The 19,411-nt window shown below is 51.6% G+C and overlaps 1 protein-coding gene and 3 pseudogenes across 5 annotated transcripts; all 4 read right to left on the bottom strand.

Moving 5' to 3' along the window:
• Positions 1–4,052: 4,052 nt before the first annotated feature.
• On the bottom strand, positions 4,053–4,358 carry LOC311431245 (feather keratin 1 pseudogene; annotated as a pseudogene). The gene has a single exon. The product of its transcript is annotated as a feather keratin 1 pseudogene (transcript).
• Positions 4,359–7,336: 2,978 nt separating this feature from the next.
• Positions 7,337–7,657, bottom strand: LOC311431230 (feather keratin 1 pseudogene; annotated as a pseudogene). The gene has a single exon. The product of its transcript is annotated as a feather keratin 1 pseudogene (transcript).
• A 2,814-nt stretch (positions 7,658–10,471) lies between these two features.
• Positions 10,472–10,840, bottom strand: LOC311432479 (feather keratin 1 pseudogene; annotated as a pseudogene). The gene has a single exon. The product of its transcript is annotated as a feather keratin 1 pseudogene (transcript).
• Positions 10,841–13,743: 2,903 nt separating this feature from the next.
• LOC311431240 (feather keratin 1-like) lies at positions 13,744–17,775 on the bottom strand (the record flags this gene model as incomplete). 2 transcript variants are annotated; one of them, XM_084508547.1, is made up of 2 exons in its annotated part: positions 13,744–13,802; positions 17,496–17,775. In XM_084508547.1, the coding sequence occupies 2 exons, from the start codon at positions 17,773–17,775 to the stop codon at positions 13,744–13,746; spliced, it is 339 nt and encodes a 112-aa protein (XP_084364673.1). The 2 variants fall into 2 exon arrangements, with proteins under 2 accessions (XP_084364673.1, XP_084364674.1); XM_084508548.1 differs by lacking the exon at positions 13,744–13,802 and having other exon boundaries at positions 17,470–17,775.
• Between the last annotated feature and the right edge of the window lie 1,636 nt (positions 17,776–19,411).

Here is a 19,411-nt window from a genome sequence, read left to right as displayed (position 1 = left end):
ACTGGTGCGGCCTTCCCTCAAATGCTGTGTACAGAATTGGTCACCGCAATCTAACGACACAAAACTCTTAGACTGTCAAAAGGAGAACTACAGAGATGGTGAAGGGTTTAGAGGGCAGGATGTATGAGGAGTGGCTGTAGCCCCTTGGTTTGTTGAGCCCAGATAGGAGGAGACCTGACCAGAGCTTACAGCTTCCTCACAAGGGCAGCGGAGGACAGGCGCTGATCTCTTCTGTCTGGTGAGCAGCAGTGGGGCCTGAGGGAACAGCCTGAAGCTGTGTCAGGGCAGGTTCAGCTTGGATATTAGGGAAAGCCTATTTCCTGAGAGGGTGGTTGTGCAGGTTCCCCATGGAAACCATCACAGCATCAAGCCTGCTGCAGCACAAGACAACACTCTCAGAAATGCGGTTTGATTTTTGGGTAGTCCTGTGTGGAGCCACGAGTTGGACGCAATGTTCCTTGTGGGTCCCTCACAACTTGTTCTATTCTGGGATTCCATGATTCCATCACATTTCCTGCCTCCCTGCCTTTCTAACAACTCGCTAAGCCAGTCTTTACCCTTGTCTTTCCCGTTGGGTGTACTGTATCGGTGGCTTGGTGGCCGTGGTGCTTGGAAGGTTGTAGGTGGGAGAAAGGAAGCTGCCTGCTTTGTCTAGTGCAAACCTGGGGCCATCCCTGTGGGTGGCTGCCCAAGCAGGCAGGAGAGGGCTGTTTGTGAGAGCAGGCTGTTGTCCCCTGCGGCCTGGTACTGAGCTCGCAAGCCCTTTGATGTCAGCAGTCCTGCCATTCTTCTCAAAGACTTGCTTTGGCCACTCCGTAGCGCTTCCCTTTGCTGATGCCAGCATGTTCCCAGGCTAGGCTTTGGCCCAACACACTGCTTGATAGGGGCCCCTTGGGTTGATTGGGGATGCAAGCAAGATATCTTGAGACTCATGAGGGGCTGAGGGAGTGGAACTGTGGGGAAGGGCTAGCTGGGGACCCAGGTGTTGGGGGTCTTCTTTAGGGTGAGTGTCAAGGTGACAGCGATTTTTCTGCCCCATGTTTGATGGTCAGAAAGAGGATTTGGATATTTCAGAGGGGAGCTGGAGGCATCTAGATTAGTAGACCTTGCGCTGGTGTTTGCATTCCAAAGGGAGGAATGATGGCAAGGCCTGCCTGAGGGCAGCTGAGCTGAGTGTTTTGCAGGCTGTCTCTCAGGTGAGCAGAGCTTCTTGCAGAGGCAGATGGGTAGGTTGTGCATCTGGATATGCAGAAGTAATCAGGATCTGATGGGCTGCACCCAAGGAAGGTGAGGGTTCTGGCTGATGTCTGTGCAAGGCCATTTTCAATTATCTTTGAAAGGTTATGGCAACTGGGACAGGACCTGGAAACTCGATGAAACTCACCCCACTCCTATGTTCAAGAAGCAGGAGAAGGAAGGACTGGGACTCTTGTACTGGGTCTGGCTGGAATGTTAACTTTCCCGGCAGCAGCCCATACAGTGCCGTACTCTGTACTTGTAGCTGGAACAGCAGTGTTATCACACCAGTGTTGTGTCTACTGCTGAGCAGCAGTGGCACAGCATTGGGCCTTTCTCTAACCCTCCGAGGGGGTGGGCAAAAAGTGAGGAGAGAAACATCACTAGGGCAGCTGACCTAAACCAATCAAAGGGATATTCCATACCATGTGATGTCACACTCAGCAATAAAAGGTGGAAACAGGAAGAAGAGGGGAGGGGTGGGCTTTCGTTGGGAAACGTCGGTCCTCCTCTCGAACACCGGCTGCGTGCGTTGAGGCCTTGCTTCAAGGACGTGGTCAATCATCGCTCATTTGTGGGAAGTAGAGAGTAATTTCTTTCCTCTGCACTTCCATATAGCCTTCATTTATTTTGCTTGTTTGTTTTCCTCCCTTCTTTTTATTTTTCCTTTTCCCCTCCCTTTTCCCCTTTCCCTTTTTATTTCCCCTTAGTTAGATTGTTTAGTTCATGGTAGTCTTTATTTAATTATTATAATTATTTCCCTTTAATTAAATTATCCTTATCTCAACCCGTGAGTTGTTCTTTGCTTTACTTCTCCCCCTCCTCATCTAAAGGAGGGGGAGTGAGAGAGCGGTTGTGGGGTTTAGCTGCCCAGCACGCTAAAACCACCACAACTCTGCAGGCTGTTCGGTCTGTCATGCGTCACTGGGAAGGTTCTGAAAGAAATCCTCCTGGAAAGCACACGACAAGCACATGAATGGCAAGAAAGAGATGGGGAGTAGTCAGCATGGATCTATGAAGAGCAGATCATACTGGAGCCTTCTCAGTGTCGTCTACGTTGAAGTGACCTGCTGGGTGCACAAGGGGAGAGCAACAGCTGTTGCTTACCTTACCTTTAGGAAAGACTTTGATGCTTGCTCCCATGACACGCTTGCAGAGAAGCTGACAAGTACAGGTTACACAAACAAACAGTGGGGTGGTCTGAAAAGAGGCAGCATGCCACTGCACATGATCCTGGACAGCTTGCTGACCGTTCTTGACCACAGCTGTTGCCCTACCTGGTGTCAAGATGTCCTTCCTGACTATATCATTCTGAGATAGTGTTTGTTGTGACAGTGTAGGATCATAGTAGAGAAGAAAGCAGTGGTAGTGTGTGCTAATGAGGGGAAATGGTTTCAGAAGGCATGGGGAGAAGAGCCTTAGCATGATGAAGCCCGTGTTTGGTCACTTGAAGTTCTTGGGTGATATATTTTAAGGTGTTTTTGCCCTTTTTGATCTATCCCGATGACCTCTTGAGCTTTGGCCTTGTGGTGAGGGAAGTGGGAAGAAGGGAAGAGAAGTTGTGTCAGGCTGGCAGGCTTGAGACTTTTATTGAGGAAAGTGCATGGAAAGGAAGGAGCATCAAGTGGAACAGTCCCTGGGGGTCTTGGATGCAGGTAGGGTGACCAAAATCTCACTCTTGTGCGCAGAAGGTTTTCCCGGAGCACGGAGAACTTCCTGCCCTGTGATGGGAGCAGCGGAGAGGGAGTAGATCCCTGGTGGTGTTTGGCAGTGGTGTTTGGCTTGTGAGCACATCATAGCAGCAGAGCGTACTGCATGTAGGAGACAGTGCAAGCCAAGGAAAGAAGTGGGAGAATGGTAGAATGTAAGTGGGCCATGTTTCCAAACATCATGGAATAGCCCACGTCCTTGCTTCTCTGGTTCATGCCTTGAAAGAAATAGCTGTGGTTGTGGAGCTAATGAGCCAGTGGGTCAGTGACAATGCAAAGGCGCATCCACAATCCACGAGGAGTCTTGTACCATATGTGAGGTGTTTGTGTGACAGACGTGTTAAATAATACAGGCCTTAAGAGAGACCCTAAAGGGACACCATGCCTCCCTTGTCTCCAGCTGGGCACCAAGCTCTTGAGCGCAACTCTTGGAATGTGATCATGTAGTCAGTTAAGGACCTGCTGAGTGGCCCATCATGTCTTTCTACTTCAGTCAGAAGGAGCTATGTAAGAGCGTTTTCCAAACGCTATTTGTATACCACCAGGCTTGGGCCCTGATGGCCACTTGAGCCCTGCTTTTTTTTTCTTTCTGTCGGGTGAAGTTGGAAGAGCGTTGGGAGAAGAAAGGAAGACAAGGCTTTCAGGATATGGGATGCAGATTGATTTTATTGAGGAAAACATGAAACAGAGGGTACGTCAAGTGGAAGGTGCACATTCTGAGGTGCCTGGAGGGTGACTACCAGCCAATGTCCTTGCGTAGAGCAGATTTTCCCAGAGCCCTCAGGTCTCCCTACCCCATAGTGGGAGCAGCCCCTGAAGGTTTCCGGAGGGATTGTGCTAGTGAGCAAGGCATTGCAGCTGTAGGTAGTGGCCGTAGGTGGTGGTGCTATGGAAAGAAGAAAGAGGAAGAAAGAAGGAGATATGTTGGCCATGTTTCCTGACAGCAAGGGCTGTCCAATACCTTGCTTGCTTGTTCTGTTGTGCCATGGAATGACGAGCTGTGGCTTGTCAGCTCGTATTCCATGGACAGCACGGAATTGGGTCCTCAGACCGAGAGCTGGCTGGCATGGTGTTGGAGGCTACTGTCAGAAATATTGGCATGGGACCTTAGCAGGGGTAGCAGGCTCTTCCGCCAGAGATGCAGCCCAAGCCTCCAAGGCCAAAGCCTCCAAAGCCACCAGAGGAGATGGGCACTCCCTGGGCGCTGAGGTTGCTGCCCACGGCAGCTGATGCGGAGGATCCAACGGCGGTGTTCTGGGGGAAAGAGCTGAGGATGGGTCCTGGCAGGGTGACCAGCACGGTAGGAGGCTGGATGACGACGTGGGAGTCCTCGCACTGCCTGACACAGGGCTCGTTGCAGCTGTTAGCCAGCGGGGTGGGTCCGCAGGGGCGGCAGATGTCGTAGCAGGACATGTCTGTGTTGTGGAGGGTCCCTGGAAGAGAGGGTGTTGTGAAGGCGGAGGGTGTTGGTGGCATGAAGAGCTGTGCTGGGGGGGGCCAAGGGAGTGGAAAGGCCCAGAGTGGGGCTATGGAGAGCCTGGTGGTTGGAAGGTGGAAGGGCTGTTGAGGCTGGGGACAGAAGGTTTGTGGAGAGATGGGCAAGGTGTTGTGGGTGAAGGAGCGGAGCAGAGTTCAGACTCACCTTGTTGGGTGCAGGGGAGAAGGCTTCGGCAGGAGTGTGTGAGGGTGAGAGGCGCAGGGCCGGCTTTTATGCTGGTCCCTGAGTATCCACGAGGCGAGAGAGCCTTTGCGCATGACAGTATTTGGTATGAGCTGCTCTTACATGCCTAAGCCTGGCAAGTAATGAGGTGGGGTGTGATCTCCCCACAATGTTCTGCCTCCATTTCTTCCTGTTGAGGATATTGGAAGGGGCGGAACATTTCAAGTGAGAGTATTAAAGACCGAAGGATAGCTTTTGAAGGTTCATGTAGGGGTGGATAGATGTTGCATTCAAGACATGGGAGAGGTGCGTTGTTGTCCATGAAGTCATAGTTTGGCACTCGTGAGGTGTGGTCGTTGGCTTTGTTGTGAGGAGGAAGCCCTCCTTGTTGGCATCCACAGTAGGTTGGCCAGTGTTTCTCAGGTATGCTGGGAGTGATTCGCTACCACTTGCATCACATTCAGTCCCTCTGTGCCTTCATCCCAACTCACCAGCCTGCGTTTAGCCCTTGTCTTTCCCGTTGGGTGTGCTTCATTGGTGGTTGGTGGCCATCTTGCACGTAGAGGCTGTATGTGGGAGCAAGTGTATGGGAGCAAGACCCCTGTCTTGTCCCTGGGGCCGCAGTCCAAAGAGGCAGAGAAGAGGTGTTTGCATAGCAGGGTGTTGGAGTCGCGGGTCTGTCTCAGTGCTGACAAGACTAATTGCATTGGGAGTCCTGCCACGCTTCTTCACGGGTTGCATTGGCACCTCCATTGAGCTCCCTTTTCTGTGGCCAGCACCTTGACAGCAAGGGCTTTGGCCTAATGGAGTTTGGTGGGAATCCCTTGGGCTGTCTGTTGAGGCCTGGGAGAGGCTGTGAGATTTGTGAGGGGCAGGGTCAGACATGTGGGAGTGTCCAGAAGGTCTGGGCCCAAAGCACGGGGGTGTTCTTTGAGGTGAGTATCAAGGGGGAATCTTATTTCTGTGCATGGTTTTCAGTGTTGACTCATACAATGTGGACGTTTCAGAGGGGAGCTGGAGGTGTGCATGCTGCCTGTGGCTGTGGACCTGAGGCCCCAGTGGTCGTGGTTGCATTCTGAGGAGTGGGGAATGGCAAGTGCAGCCCCTGATCTGCCAAGGTGACTGTTTTGAAGGATTTCCCACTGCAGCTTGTTGACGAAGATGCTGGGGAGTCTGTTTGGCTGGTTATGCAGGAGTACGTGAGACCCTTCGTGCTACACCTGCAAATGTTGAATGTCCCAGGTGATATGTTTGCAATAGCAGTTTCAGTTATTTTTGAAAGGTCATGGTGACTGGGAGAGGTTCCTGAAAACTGGAAGAGACTCATCCCACTCTTTTGTTCAAGAACAGATGAAGGAATGAATATCTGGGAAACTGCAGCCTTGTCAGCCTGATATCAGCCTCTGGGAAGGTTCTGAGGAAATCCTCCCTGAATGTATTCTCAAGTACGGAAAAGTGATGGAGAGTAGTCAGCATGGATTTTTAGAGAGCATATCCCATGTGTGCCTACACAGCATCTTCTACGTAGAAGTGACTGATGGCCTACCTATATGTAGGACTCTGTGATAGTGTTTGTTGTGAAGGTGGAGGATCAGAGAGGCACAAACAACATTGATTATTGGCTCGGCAGTATGCAGCATCAGGTCCCTTTGTAGATGGCTGAAAAAGGCCCTTATCAAACGTGGGGCAGCTGCTGGATTCTTCTCACAGAGGCCACCTCTGTAGTCCCCACTACCAAAACCTTGCAATGTAAAAACAGCATAACAGGGGAGGTCTTGTGGCACTTTTCGACCTGATCTAGAACTATGTACTTAAACAGGGTCAAGAAGGAATCATCATTGAATGGCTCACCTTGGAAGGAATTTTAAGGATCATCTGACTCCAGCCTTCTGCCGTAGGAAGAGATGTCACCCAACAGATCATGTTGGACAAGGCCCAGTCCAGGCTGGCCTTGAACTCCTCCAGGGACGGGGCATTCAAAGTCTTGTCTTGACAACCTGTTCCAGTGCCTTACCACCCTCACACTGAAGAATTTGCTCCTAATGTCTAGGCTAAAACTATCCTCTTTCAGTTGAAGACCATTACCCCTTCAACTATCATTATCTACACGAGTAAAGAGACATTCTCCATCCTTTGTGAAGACCCCTTTAACTATTGAAAGACCTCAAGGAAGCCTCCGCAGAGCCTTCACTTCTCCAGGCTGAACATCCCCAGATCTCTGAGCCTTCTTTCATAGGAGAGCTGGTCAAAGTGGAGCCTCATGAGGACAGAAAAGAGGGGGACAATCAACTCCCTCACTATGCTGGTTACTGCTCTGTTGATGCAGCACTGCATGCAGTTGGCCTTCTGGGCTGCAGGCTTACATTGCTGGATCCTGTTGAGCCTTTCATCCACCAGAACAACCCAAGTCCTTCTCTGCGGGGCTGCTCTCAATGAGTTCTTCTCCCAGCCTGTACTCCTGTCTGGGATTGCCCCGAACCAGGTGCAGCACCTTGCACTTGGACTTGTTGAACCTCATGTGGTTCACATGGGCCTGCTTCTCCAGCCCGTCCAGGTTCCATTGGATGAAGATTGTTGTGTGAAGAAAGGAAGAGTGTCAGGCTGGCATGCATTAGAACTTTATTGAGGAAGACTCATGAAAAGGAAGGTGCACAAGCAGCAGAGCATCCTCAGTCCATGAAGTTGGTTGCAGGGCATTGTTAGCTGCTGTCAGGGGTGTTGGCGTGGGTCCTTAGCAGGGGTAGCAGGCTCTTCTGCCAGAGAAGCAGCCCAGGCCTCCGAAGCCAAAGCCTCCAAGGCCAAAGCCTCCAAAGCCACCGGAGGAGACGGGCACTCCCTGGGTGCTGAGGTTGCTTCCCACGGCAGCTGATGCGGAGGATCCAACGGCGGTGTTCTGGGGGAAGGAGCTGAGGATGGGTCCTGGCAGGGTGACCAGCACGGCAGGAGGCTGGATGACGACGTGGGAGTCCTCGCACTGCCTGACACAGGGCTCGTTGCAGCTGTTAGCCAGCGGGGTGGGTCCGCAGGGGTTGCAGAGGTTGTAGCAGGACATGTCTGTGTTGTGGAGGGTGCCTGGAAGAGAGGGTGTTGGGAAGGCGGAGGGTGTTTTGGGTGTGAGGAGCAGTGATCGGGAAGGCAAAGAGAACAGGAAGGTCTGTTTTTTTTAGTGAGCATGGTGGTGGGGAGATGGAAGGGCTGCTGAGGCTGGGGACAGAAGATGTGTGGAGAGGTCACTCCAATGGGTCAAGAGAAGGAGGGGATCGGGGCTAAGGCTCACCTTGTTGGTCACAGGGGAGAAGGCGTCTGGTGGAGTGTGTGAGGGAGCGAGGTGCACGGCCGGCTTTTATGTTGGTCCGTGAGTGCCCGCGGGGTGAGAGAGCCTCTGCGCATGACAAGATTTGGCGTGAATTGCTCTTGCATGCCAAAGCCTGGCAAGTAATGAGGTGGGGTATGGTGTCATTCCCACAACTTGACCTCATTTCCTCCTGTTGAAGACATGGTATTGGGTCCTGGCGGCACCTTCAAAGTGACAGAATTAGAGGCTGGAGCGTTTCTCTGAAAGTTGCATGTGAGGTCAGGTGTATGTTGTGTCCAAAGGCTGCTTGAAGTGCGGTGTCATGAGTGAGGTCTTTGTGTGGCATTCATGTGGTGTGGCCCAGCCACACTGGGCTTTGTGGCTGTAGGCAAGTCATTGGAGTGGAGAGCATTGGGCATAGAAGAAGATGCTATGAAAAGAAGGAACAAGAGATGAGTAGATCCTACCCTGGCAATGTTTCCTGCCTTTTCCATGTTTCCCCTTTTCCTCCAAAGCTGAAGTCCCCAGAGAAGACAAGGCTTGACACTCTGCTTGATGGGATTTCTTGGGCTGGGTGGTGTGGTCTGTGAGCGGCCCTGAGGTTCATGAAAGGCAGAGGACAAGATGGACTATGAGAAAGGGCCAGCTGGTAGCCATCATATAACTGGGGATGATGTTTGGGATTTATGTCAAGGGGGAAACCAATTTCTCTGCCCAGTGTGTAATTTTCTGGAAGATGATTTGGACTTTTCAGTGAGAAACTGGAGGCATGCGAGCAAAACCTGCAAAGGGTGAATGAACATCAAGGCCTTCCTCTGGTTAACCAAGGTGAGTGTTTCGTGGGCTGTCTCTCAGGGGAGTAGTGCACGTTGCCAAGGAAGATGGAGAAGCTGTGCCACTGGATGTACTGAAGTGCACAGGACCTGTCAGGTTGCACCTAGAAATGCTGAGAGTTCTGGCAGATATGTTCAGAAGGCTACTTTCATCTTTCTTTGAAAGTTGATGGCAACTGGGTTATCATAGAATCATAGAATATCCTGAGTTGGAAGGGACCCTTAAGGATCATCAAGTCCAACTCTTGACACCGCACAGGTCTACCCAAAAGTTCAGACCATGTGCCTAAGTTCACAGTCCAATCTCTTCTTAAATTCAGACAGGATCGGTGCAGTGACCACTTCCCTGGGGAGCCTGTTCCAGTGTGCAACCACCCTCTCTGTGAAGAACCCCCTCCTGATGTCCAGCCTAAATTTCCCCTGCCTCAGCTTAACCCCGTTCCCACGGGTCCTGTCACTAGTGTTAATGGAGAAAAGGTCTCCTGCCTCTTGACAACTCCTTACGAGGAAGTTGTAGACTGTGATGAGGTTCCTGAAGACTGGAAGAGGTTCATCCCACTGTGATGTTCAACAGATGCAGAAGAAAGGTGTGGGGAACTGCAGGCTGGTCACTTTGTGATCGGTCACTGTGTACAATCTTGGTGCAAAAGAAAGCAGCTGTAGGGTGTGCTAATGAGGGGAAATTGTTTCAGAAGGCATGGGCAGAAGGGCTTTAGAATGATGAAGCTTGTGTTTGGTCACTTGTAGGACTTGCGTGATGTGTTTTAAAGTGTTGTGGCCCTTTTCAACCTATCCTGATGACCTCTAGAGCTTTGCCTTTGTGCTGAGGGAAGTGGGAAGAAGAAGGGAAGAGGAAGCACGTCAGGCCGGCATGCTTGAGAGCTTGTGGGTCAGCGACGGCACAAAGATGCATCCACATCCACCAGAGTCTTGCAACATATGTGTGCTGTCCGTGTGAGGGACAGCTCAGTGAAATAATACTAGCCTCTATAGAGACCCCAGAAGGACACCAATCCTCCCTGGTCCCCACCTGGGAACGGAGCTGTTGAGTGCAACTCTTGGAATGTGACCGTGCAGTCAATTCCTTATCTGCTGAGTGGCCCATCATGTCTTTCCATTTTAGTGCCTAGGAGATATGTAAGAGCATTGTCCAAATACTTCTTGAACACCAAGAGGCTTGGGGCCTGATGGCCACTTGAGCCCTTGTTTTTGTTCTTTTTGTCGCGTGAATTTGGAAAAGCGTTGGGAGAAGAAATAATAAAGAGGCATCTCAGGATTTGGGATGCAGATTCATTTTATTGAGGAAAACATGAAACAGAGGGAAAGTCATGTGGGAGATGCACATTCTGAAGTGGCTGGAGGGTGACCACTAACCTATGTCCTTGCATACAGCAGATTTTCCCAGAGTCCTCAGGAATCCCTACCCCATGGTGGGAGCAGCCCCTGAAGGTTTCCGGAGGGATTGTGCTAGTGAGCAAGGCATTGCAGCCATAGGTAGTGGCCGTAGGTGGTGGTGCTATGGAAAGGAAAAAGAGGAAGAAAGAAGGAGGTATGTTGGCCATGTTTCCTGACAGCAAGGGCTGTCCCCTTCCTTGCTTGCTTGCTTTGCTGTGCCATGGAATGACGAGCTGTGGCTTGTCAGCTCGTACGCCATGGACAGCACGGAATTGGGTCCTCAGACCGAGAGCTGGCTGGCATGGTGTTGGAGGCTACTGTCAGGGATATTGGCATGGGACCCTTAGCAGGGGTAGCAGGCTCTTCCACCAGAGATGCAGCCCAGGCCTCCAAGGCCAAAGCCTCCAAAGCCACCAGAGGAGATGGGCACTCCCTGGGAACTGAGGTTGCTGCCCACAGCAGCTGATGCGGAGGATCCAACGGCGGTGTTCTGGGGGAAGGAGCTGAGGATGGGTCCTGGCAGGGTGACCAGCACGGTAGGAGGCTGGATGACGACGTGGGAGGCCTCGCACTGCCTGACACAGGGCTCGTTGCAGCTGTTAGCCAGTGGGGTGGGTCCGCAGGGGCGGCAGATGTCGTAGCAGGACATGTCTGTGGTGTGGAGGGTCCCTGGAAGAGAGGGTGTTAGTAAGGCGGAGGGTGTTGGTGGCATGAAGAGCTGTGCTGGGGTAGGCCAAAGGAGTGGAAAGGCCCAGAGTGGGGCTATGGAGAGCCTGGTGGTTGGGAGGTGGAAGGGCTGTTGAGGCTGGGGACAGAAGTTTTGTGGAGAGATGGGCAAGGTGTTGTGGGTGAAGGAGCGGAGCAGAGTTCAGACTCACCTTGTTGGGTGCAGGGCAGAAGGCTTCGGCAGGAGTGTGTGAGGGTGAGAGGCGCAGGGCCGGCTTTTATGCAGATCCCCGAGTATCCACGAGGCGAGAGAGCCTTTGCGCATGACAGTATTTGGCGTGAGCCGCTCTTACATGCCACAACCCCTCAAGTAATGAGGTGGGGTGTGATCTCCCCACAATGTTCTGCCTCCATTTCTTCCTGTTGAGGATATTGGAAGGGGCGGAACATTTCAAGTGAGAGTATTAAAAACCGAAGGATAGCTTTTGAAGGTTCATGTAGGGGTGGATAGATGTTGCATTCAAGACATGGGAGAGGTGCGTTGTTGTCCATGAAGTCATAGTTTGGCACTCGTGAGGTGTGGTCGTTGGCTTTGTTGTGAGGAGGAAGCCCTCCTTGTTGGCATCCACAGTAGGTTGGCCAGTGTTTCTCAGGTATGCTGGGAGTGATTCGCTACCACTTGCATCACATTCAGTCCCTCTGTGCCTTCATCCCAACTCACCAGCCTGCGTTTAGCCCTTGTCTTTCCCGTTGTGTGTGCTTCATTGGTGGTTGGTGGCCATCTTGCACGTAGAGGCTGTATGTGGGAGCAAATGTATGGGAGCAAGACCCCTGTCTTGTCCCTGGGGCCGCAGTCCAAAGAGGCAGAGAAGAGGTGTTTGCATAGCAGGGTGTTGGAGTCGCGGGTCTGTCTGAGGGCTGACAAGACTAATTGCATTGGGAGTCCTGCCACGCTTCTTCACGGGTTGCATTGGCACCTCCATTGAGCTCCCTTTTCTGTGGCCAGCACCTTGACAGCAAGGGCTTTGGCCTAATGGAGTTTGGTGGGAATCCCTTGGGCTGTCTGTTGAGGCCTGGGAGAGGCTGTGAGATTTGTGAGGGGCAGGGTCAGACATGTGGGAGTGTCCAGAAGGTCTGGGCCCAAAGCACTGGGGTGTTCTTTGAGGTGAGTGTCAAGGGGGAATCCTATTTCTGTGTATGTTTTTCAGTGTTGACTCATACACTGTGGACGTTTCAGAGGCGAGCTGGTGGTGTGCATGCTGCTTGTGGCTGTGGACCTGAGGCCCCAGTGGTCGTGGTTACATTCTGAGGAGTGGGGGGATGGCAAGTGCAGCCCCTGATCTGCCAAGGTGACTGTTTTGTGGGCTGTCCCATTGGAGCTTGTTGATGAGGATTCTGGGGAGTCTGTGTGGCTGGGTTTGCAGGAGTACGTGGGACCCAACGGGCTACACCTGAAAATGCTGAATGTCCCACGTGATATGTTTGCAATAGCAGTTTCAGTTATCTTTGAAAGGTCATGGTGACTGGGAGAGGTTCCTGAAAACTGGAAGAGACTCATCCCACTCTTTTGTTCAAGAACAGTTGAAGGAGGAATTTCTGGGAAACTGCAGCCTGGTCAGCCTGATATCAGCCTCTGGGAAGGTTCTGAGGAAATCCTCCCTGAATGTATTCTCAAGTATGGAAAAGTGATGGAGAGTAGTCAGCATGGATTTATAGAGAGCATATCCCATGTGTGCCTACACAGCATCTTCTACGTAGAAGTGACTGACGTCCTACCTATATGTAGGACTCTGTGATAGTGTTTGTTGTGAAGGTGGAGGATCAGAGAGGCACAAACAACATCGATTATTGGCTCGGCTCTATGCAGCAGCAGGTCCCTTTGTAGATGGCTGAAAAAGGCCCTTATCAAACGTGGGGCAGCTGCTGGATTCTTCTCACAGAGGCCACCTCTGTAGTCCCCACTACCAAAACCTTGCAATGTAAAAACAGCACAACAGGGGCGGTCTTGTGGCACTTTTAGACCTGATCTTGAACCGTGTTCTTATACAGGGTGAGGTGGGAATCATCATAGAGTCATGGACTGTCTCACCTTGGAAGGAACTTTAAGGATCATTTTACTTGTCTTGACAACCTGTTCCAGTGCCTCATCACCCTCAACCTGAAGAATTTCCTCCTAATGTCTAGTCTAAATCTATCCTCTTTTAGTTTAAGACGATTACCCCTTCAACTATCACTATCTACATGAGTAAAGAGATACTCTCCATCTTTTTAAGAACACCCCTTTAAGTACTGGAAGATCTCAAGGAAGTCTCTTCAGAGCCTTCACTTCTCCAGGCTGAACATCCCCAGTTCTCTGAGCCTTCTTTCATAGGAGAGCTGGTCAAAGTGGAGCCTCATGAGGACAGAAAAGAGGGGGACAATCAACTCCCTCACTATGCTGGTTACTGCTCTGTTGATGCAGCACTGCATGCAGTTGGCCTTCTGGGCTGCAGGCTTACATTGCTGGATCCTGTTGAGCCTTTCATCCACCAGAGCAACCCAAGTCCTTCTCTGCAGGGCTGCTCTCAATGAGTTCTTCTCCCAGTCTGTACTCCTGTCTGGGAATGCCTTGAAACAGTGGCAGCACCTTGCACTTGGACTTGTTGAACCTCATGTGGTTCACATGGGCCTGCTTCTCCAGCCCGTCCAAGTCCTTTTGAATGAAGATTGTTGTGTGAAGAAAGGAGGAGTGTCAGGCTGGCATGCATTAGAACTTTATTGAGGAAGACTCATGAAAAGGAAGGAGCACAAGCAGCAGGGCCCTGGTCAGAGGTGGAAGCAGAGTGACCATCAGCAGCTATGCATTTTGTGTGGAAGGTACTCCCAGAGCATGGAGATCAGAGCATCCTCAGTCGATGAAGTTGGCTGCAGGGCATTGTTAGCTGCTGTCAGGGGTGTTGGCGTGGGTCCTTAGCAGGGGTAGCAGGCTCTTCTGCCAGAGAAGCAGCCCAGGCCTCCCAAGCCATAGCCTCCAAGGCCAAAGCCTCCGAAGCCGCCGGAGGAGATGGGCACTCCCTGGGAACTGAGGTTGCTGCCCACGGCAGCTGATGCGGAGGATCCAACGGCGGTGTTCTGGGGGAAGGAGCTGAGGATGGGTCCTGGCAGGGTGACCACCACGGTGGAAGGCTGGATGGCAACGTGGGAGTCCTCGCACTGCCTGACACAGGGCTCGTTGCAGCTGTTAGCCAGCGGGGTGGGTCCGCAGGGGTTGCAGAGGTTGTAGCAGGACATGTCTGTGTTGTGGAGGGTGCCTGGAAGAGAGGGTGTTGGGAAGGCGGAGGGTGTTTTGGGTGTGAGGAGCAGTGATCGGGAAGGCCAAGAGAGTGGGGAGGCCTGTGTTTTTAGGGAGCATGGTGGTGGGGAGATGGAAGGGCTGCTGAGGGTGGGGAAAGAAGGTGTGTGGAGAGGTGGCTCCAATGGGTCAGGAGAAGGAGGGCATCGGGTCTAAGGCTCACCTTGTTGGTCACAGGGGAGAAGGCGTCTGGTGGAGTGTGTGAGGGAGCGAGGTGCACGGCCGGCTTTTATGTTGGTCCGTGAGTGCCTGCAGGGTGAGAGAGCCTCTACGCATGACAACATTTGGTGTGAGCTGCTCTTACATGAGAAAGCCTGGCAAGTAAAGAGGTGGGGTGTGGTGTCCTTCCCACAACTTGACCTTTTCATTTCCTCCTGTTGAGGACATGGTATTGGGTCCTGGCGGCACCTTCAAAGTGACAGAATTAGAGGTTGGAGCGTTTCTCTGAAAGTTGCATGTGAGGTCAAGTGTATGTTGTGTCCAAAGGCTGGTTGAGGTGCCGTGTCATGTGATCTAAAACTCTGAAGTGTGTGAAAGTCTAGGCATTCCACTGGTTAGCCAAGGTGAGTGTTTTTCAGTCTGTCCAACAAGTGAGTAGAGCATGTTGCTCTGGAATATGGGGAGGAAGTGCCACTGGATGTATTGAAGTGCACAGGACCTGTCAGGTTGCACCCACAAATGCTGAGAGTCTGTACTGTGTCTGGCTGGGACATTAGCTTTCCCTGCAGCAGCCCATACAGTGCTGTGCTCTGCACTTGTAGCTAGAACAGCAGTGTTATCACACCAGTGCTGTGTCTACGGCGGAGCAGTGCTGGCACATCAGGACTCTCTCTAACCCTCCTAGGGGGTGGGCAAAAAATTGAGAAGAGCAACATCACCAGGGCAGCTGAAATGGCATCCAGGGCAGCCTTTTGGCATCCAGCCAAAAGGATATTCCATACCATATGATGTCACACTCAGCAATGAAAGGTGGAAACAGGAAGAAGAGGGGAGGGCTGGGTTCTCATTGTGAAAATGTCGGTCCTCCTACTGAAAATTGGCTATGTGCATTGAGGCCTTGTTTCAAGGATGTGGTCAAGCATCGCTTATTTGAGGGAAGTAGAGAGTAATTTCTTTCCTCTGCATTTCACATAGCATTCATTTTTTTAACTCCCTTCTTAAAGACGTTTAGACGTAGAGCTTAGGGATATGGTTTAGTGGGGATTGTTAGCGTTAGGTAGAGGTTGGACTCGATGATCTTGAGGTCTCTTCCAACCTAGAAATTCTGTGATTCTGTGATTCTTTCTCTTTTCCCCTACCTTTTTCACTTTCCTTTTCTTTCCGCTTTAGTTAAATTGTTTAGTTAATAATAATCTTTCCTTAATAATTATGATTATTATTTTCCCCTTTAATTAAATTATTATTATCTCAACCTGTGCGTTGTTCATTACTTTTTTTCTTCCAATCCTCATCTAAGGACGGGGGGTGAGAGAGCGGTTGTGGTGTTTAGCTGCCTTTATCTCACCACGGTACAACAACCATAGAGTCCTGGCTGATATCTTCACAAGGCTTTCAGCTTTCTTTGAAAGTTGATGGCAACTGGGTTCCTGAAGATTGCAAGAGACTCATCCCACTTCTGTGTTGAACAAGATAGAGAAGGAAGGTGTGGGGAACTGCAGGCTGGTTGGCCTGCCATCAGTCTCTGGGAAGGTATAGAAGTAAATCTTCTTGGGAAGCATTGCCAAGCACACAAAGGAGAGGAACACGAAGGGGAGTATTGAGCATGGATTTAGAGAACTGAAGTCATGCCTGGGCCTTTTCAGTGTCTTCCACATTGAAATAACTCTCCTGGTAGATGAGGGAAGATCAGCAGCTGTTGCTTATGTTGCCTTTAGTAAAGGCTTTGATGCTCCCTCCAATGACATGGTCATTCAGAAACTGAGAAAGTACAGGATTCTTTGAGAATGAGCTGGGGTTGAGGATTTGGTGAGCCCTAGATCCAGCCTCATCCCAGAAGTACAACCCTCAGGCCATGAAAATGATTGCAGTTTCTTGATGGTATTTGTCAGGGGTGGTGGCCAGAAAATCCTGATGGGAAAGAGAGTTACTCAGTGTGTGCTGACTTCTGACCCATGCAGAAGTCCTTAGCTAGCCCAGACCTTTGGTTGGGCAAGTGAAGGGCTTGTGTCACATGCCAGAAGAACAGCAGCAGCCCATTGCTGCTGTTGTCAGTGACATAGTTGGTAGGAGAGCTCTTGTGTCCCTTTAGCTCACCATCCCCAGGGTGAAGAATTTCTTCCTTATATCTAATCTAAATCTACTCTCTTTTAGTTTAAAGCTGTTAACACTTGTCATATCACTACACGCCCTGATAAAGAGTTCCTCCCCACCTTTCCTGTAGCCTCTTCTAAGTACTAGAGGGCCTCTATACCATGTCCTGGAGCCTTCTCTTCCCCAGGCTGACCAAGCCCGGCTCTCTCAGCCTGTGTTTGTAGCTGGAAATCCTTTCCTCTAAGGTGTCGGCCACCCCACCGAGCTTGGTGCCATGCACAAACTTGCCGAGGGCCCGCTCAATCCCACCGTGTATGTCAGGGATGAGGAGGTGAAATAAAACTGGTCCCAGGACAGACTCCCGTGAGATAACACTCCACCCTGGTCTTTACCTGGGCATAGGGATGTTGGCTGCTTCTCCTTGAATGTGCTCATCCAGCCAATGCGTTTTATGCTATGTGGTCCTTCTGTCAAATCTATGACTCTTCTTGTTTTAATCAACGCTATACGTATGAGTGCTGTCCAGAAGCTCCTTGAACAACAACAGACTTGGGCCCTGCTCGCCTGCCGAGCCCTGCTTAATGTTGAGTGAATTAGAAAGAGTGTTGGGAGCAGAAAGAAAGAGGAGACATCACAGGCTGACATGCACAAGAACTTTATTGTGGAAAAAGAGTGCAAAGGTATGAGAGCAGAATGGACCTTTTCTGTGGTGCAAGTAGTGCAACCATCAGGCTGTGTCCCATGGTACAACAGATTTTCCCAGAGTCCCAAGGTCTTCCTCCACTGCAATAGAATCAACACATGGAAGGTGCTGGGTGGGTTTGTGGCTGTGAGCAAGCCATTGCAGGGGAGAGTAGTGGACATGGAAGATGGTGGTAGGAGTAGAAGGAAATGAGAGAGGATGGGCTGTCTGTGAGCCATGTGTCCAGGCAGCACGGACTGGCCCCCTTCCCTGCTAGAGTGTGGAGTGCCATGAGAAGAAGAGCCGTGGCTGGTGAGCCCATGTGCCTCGAACAGTGCAGAGGTGAATCCTCAGTCGGAGTTCTGGCTTGCATAGTGTTGCAGTCTTCTGTCAGCGGTGTTGGCATGGGTCCTTAGCAGGGGTAGCAGGCTCTTCCACCAGAGATGCAGCCCAGGCCTCCAAGGCCAAAGCCTCCGAAGCCTCCAGAGGAGATGGGCACTCCCTGGGCGCTGAGGTTGCTGCCCACGGCAGCTGATGCGGAGGATCCAACGGCAGTGTTCTGGGGGAAGGAGCTGAGGATGGGTCCTGGCAGGGTGACCAGCACGGCAGGAGGCTGGATGACGACGCGGGAGTCCTCGCACTGCCTGACACAGGGCTCGTTGCAGCTGTTAGCCAGCGGGGTGGGTCCGCAGGGGCGGCAGATATCGTAGCAGGACATGTCTGTGTTGTGGAGGGTGCCTGGAAGAGAGGGCGTTGGGAAGGTGGAGGGTATTGGGGGCGTGAAGAGTGGTGGTGGGGAAGGCCAAGAGAGTGGGGAGACCTGTGTTTGTGGGGAGCATGGTGTTGGGGAGGTGGAAGGGCTGCTAAGTGTGGAGACAGCGGGCAAGTGGAGAGATAGGGCCGGTGGGGTGGGTAAAGGAGGGGGTCGGGGTTCAGGCTAACCTTGTTGGTCACAGGGGAGAAGGCGTCTGGTGGAGTGTGTGAGGGTGCGAGGTGCAGGGCCGGCTTTTATGCTGCTCCTTGATTGGCCGCAGGGTGAGTCTTGGCGCATGAAAACATTTGGCATAAGCTGCTCTTGCATTCCAAAGCCTGGCAAGTAATGAAGTGGGGTGTGTTGCCCTTCCCACACTTTTCATTTCCTCCTGTTGAGGACATGTCTATTTGGCCTTGGCGGCATCTTTTAAGTGAGAGTGGCTCTTTGGATGGATTTGCATGGAGAGTGCATTTGAGGGCAGTCAGCAGACGTGGCCAAAGCATGGGAGAGGTGGGGTGTCATGAAGTGTGGTCATGGCATGTCACTCATTTGGTGTGGTTTGCGGCGGCATTGTTGTGAGGAGGGGGCCCTATTTGCTGGCATAGCCATACAGCAGGCTGGTCTGGGCTTCCCAGATGTGCTGGGCATGAGGCACAGGAATAATTATTTATGATGATGTTACCCCTCTCATTTATAATGTGTAGCCACCAGTAGGTGTAATCTCTTAGGAGTTCAGCAGAGATTTGATTAAGTTCCTCAGAATATCCTTCTGGACAAAATGTCAAGCACGCAGCTAGAGTAATACCTAATGTGATGGTTGAGCAGTTGGCAGATTGGTCAGACTCAAAGTGTAGTTGTAAATGGGGTTACCTGTGCCTGGCAGGGAGTCATTATGGGGGTTCCTGAGGGCTCCATTTTGAGTAGAGAAGCCTGGCACATAGATGTTGAGAAATTAGAGGGTCGGGCTATGAGCAACAGCATGAAATTTAACAAGGGCAACTGGCGAATTCCCCATCTGAGACAGGGCAACCCTGGATCTATGTCCAGACTGCGGGAGGACAGGCTGGACAGTGGCTCAGCATGAAAGGACATGGGGGTTCTGGTTGACAGCAAGTGGACTGAGAGTCAACAGGGTGCCCTGGCAACCCAAAGGTCCCCCGTTTCCTGGGTTACATCAAGCACAGCATTGTTAGCTGGTCAAAGGAAGTGATTGTCCAGCTCTACTGCGCACTGGTGCGGCCTTCCCTCAAGTGTTGTGTACAGAATTGGTCACCGCAATCTAACGACACAAAACTCTTAGACATTGTCAAAAGGAGAACTACAGAGATGGTAAAAGGTGTAGAGGACAGGACGTATGAGGAGTGGCTGCAGGCCCTTGTTTTGTTCAGCCCAGAGAAGAGGAGACCTCACCAGAGCTTACAGCTTCACCACGAAGGGAGCAGAGGGACAGGCGCTGATCTCTTCTGTCTGGTGAGCAGCAGTGGGGCCTGAGGGAACAGCCTGAAGCTGTGTCAGGGCAGGTTCAGCTTGGATATTAGGGAAAGGCTATTTCCTGAGAGGGTGGTTGTGCAGGTTCCCCGTGGAAACCATCACAGCACCA

The sequence above is a fragment of the Aythya ferina genome, assembly GCF_964211825.1.
Source record: "Aythya ferina genome assembly, chromosome: 2".
Taxonomy (NCBI): Eukaryota; Metazoa; Chordata; class Aves; order Anseriformes; family Anatidae; genus Aythya; species Aythya ferina.
The sequence above is the reverse complement of the archived record's forward strand: the minus strand, read 5'-3'. Positions and strand labels throughout refer to the sequence as shown.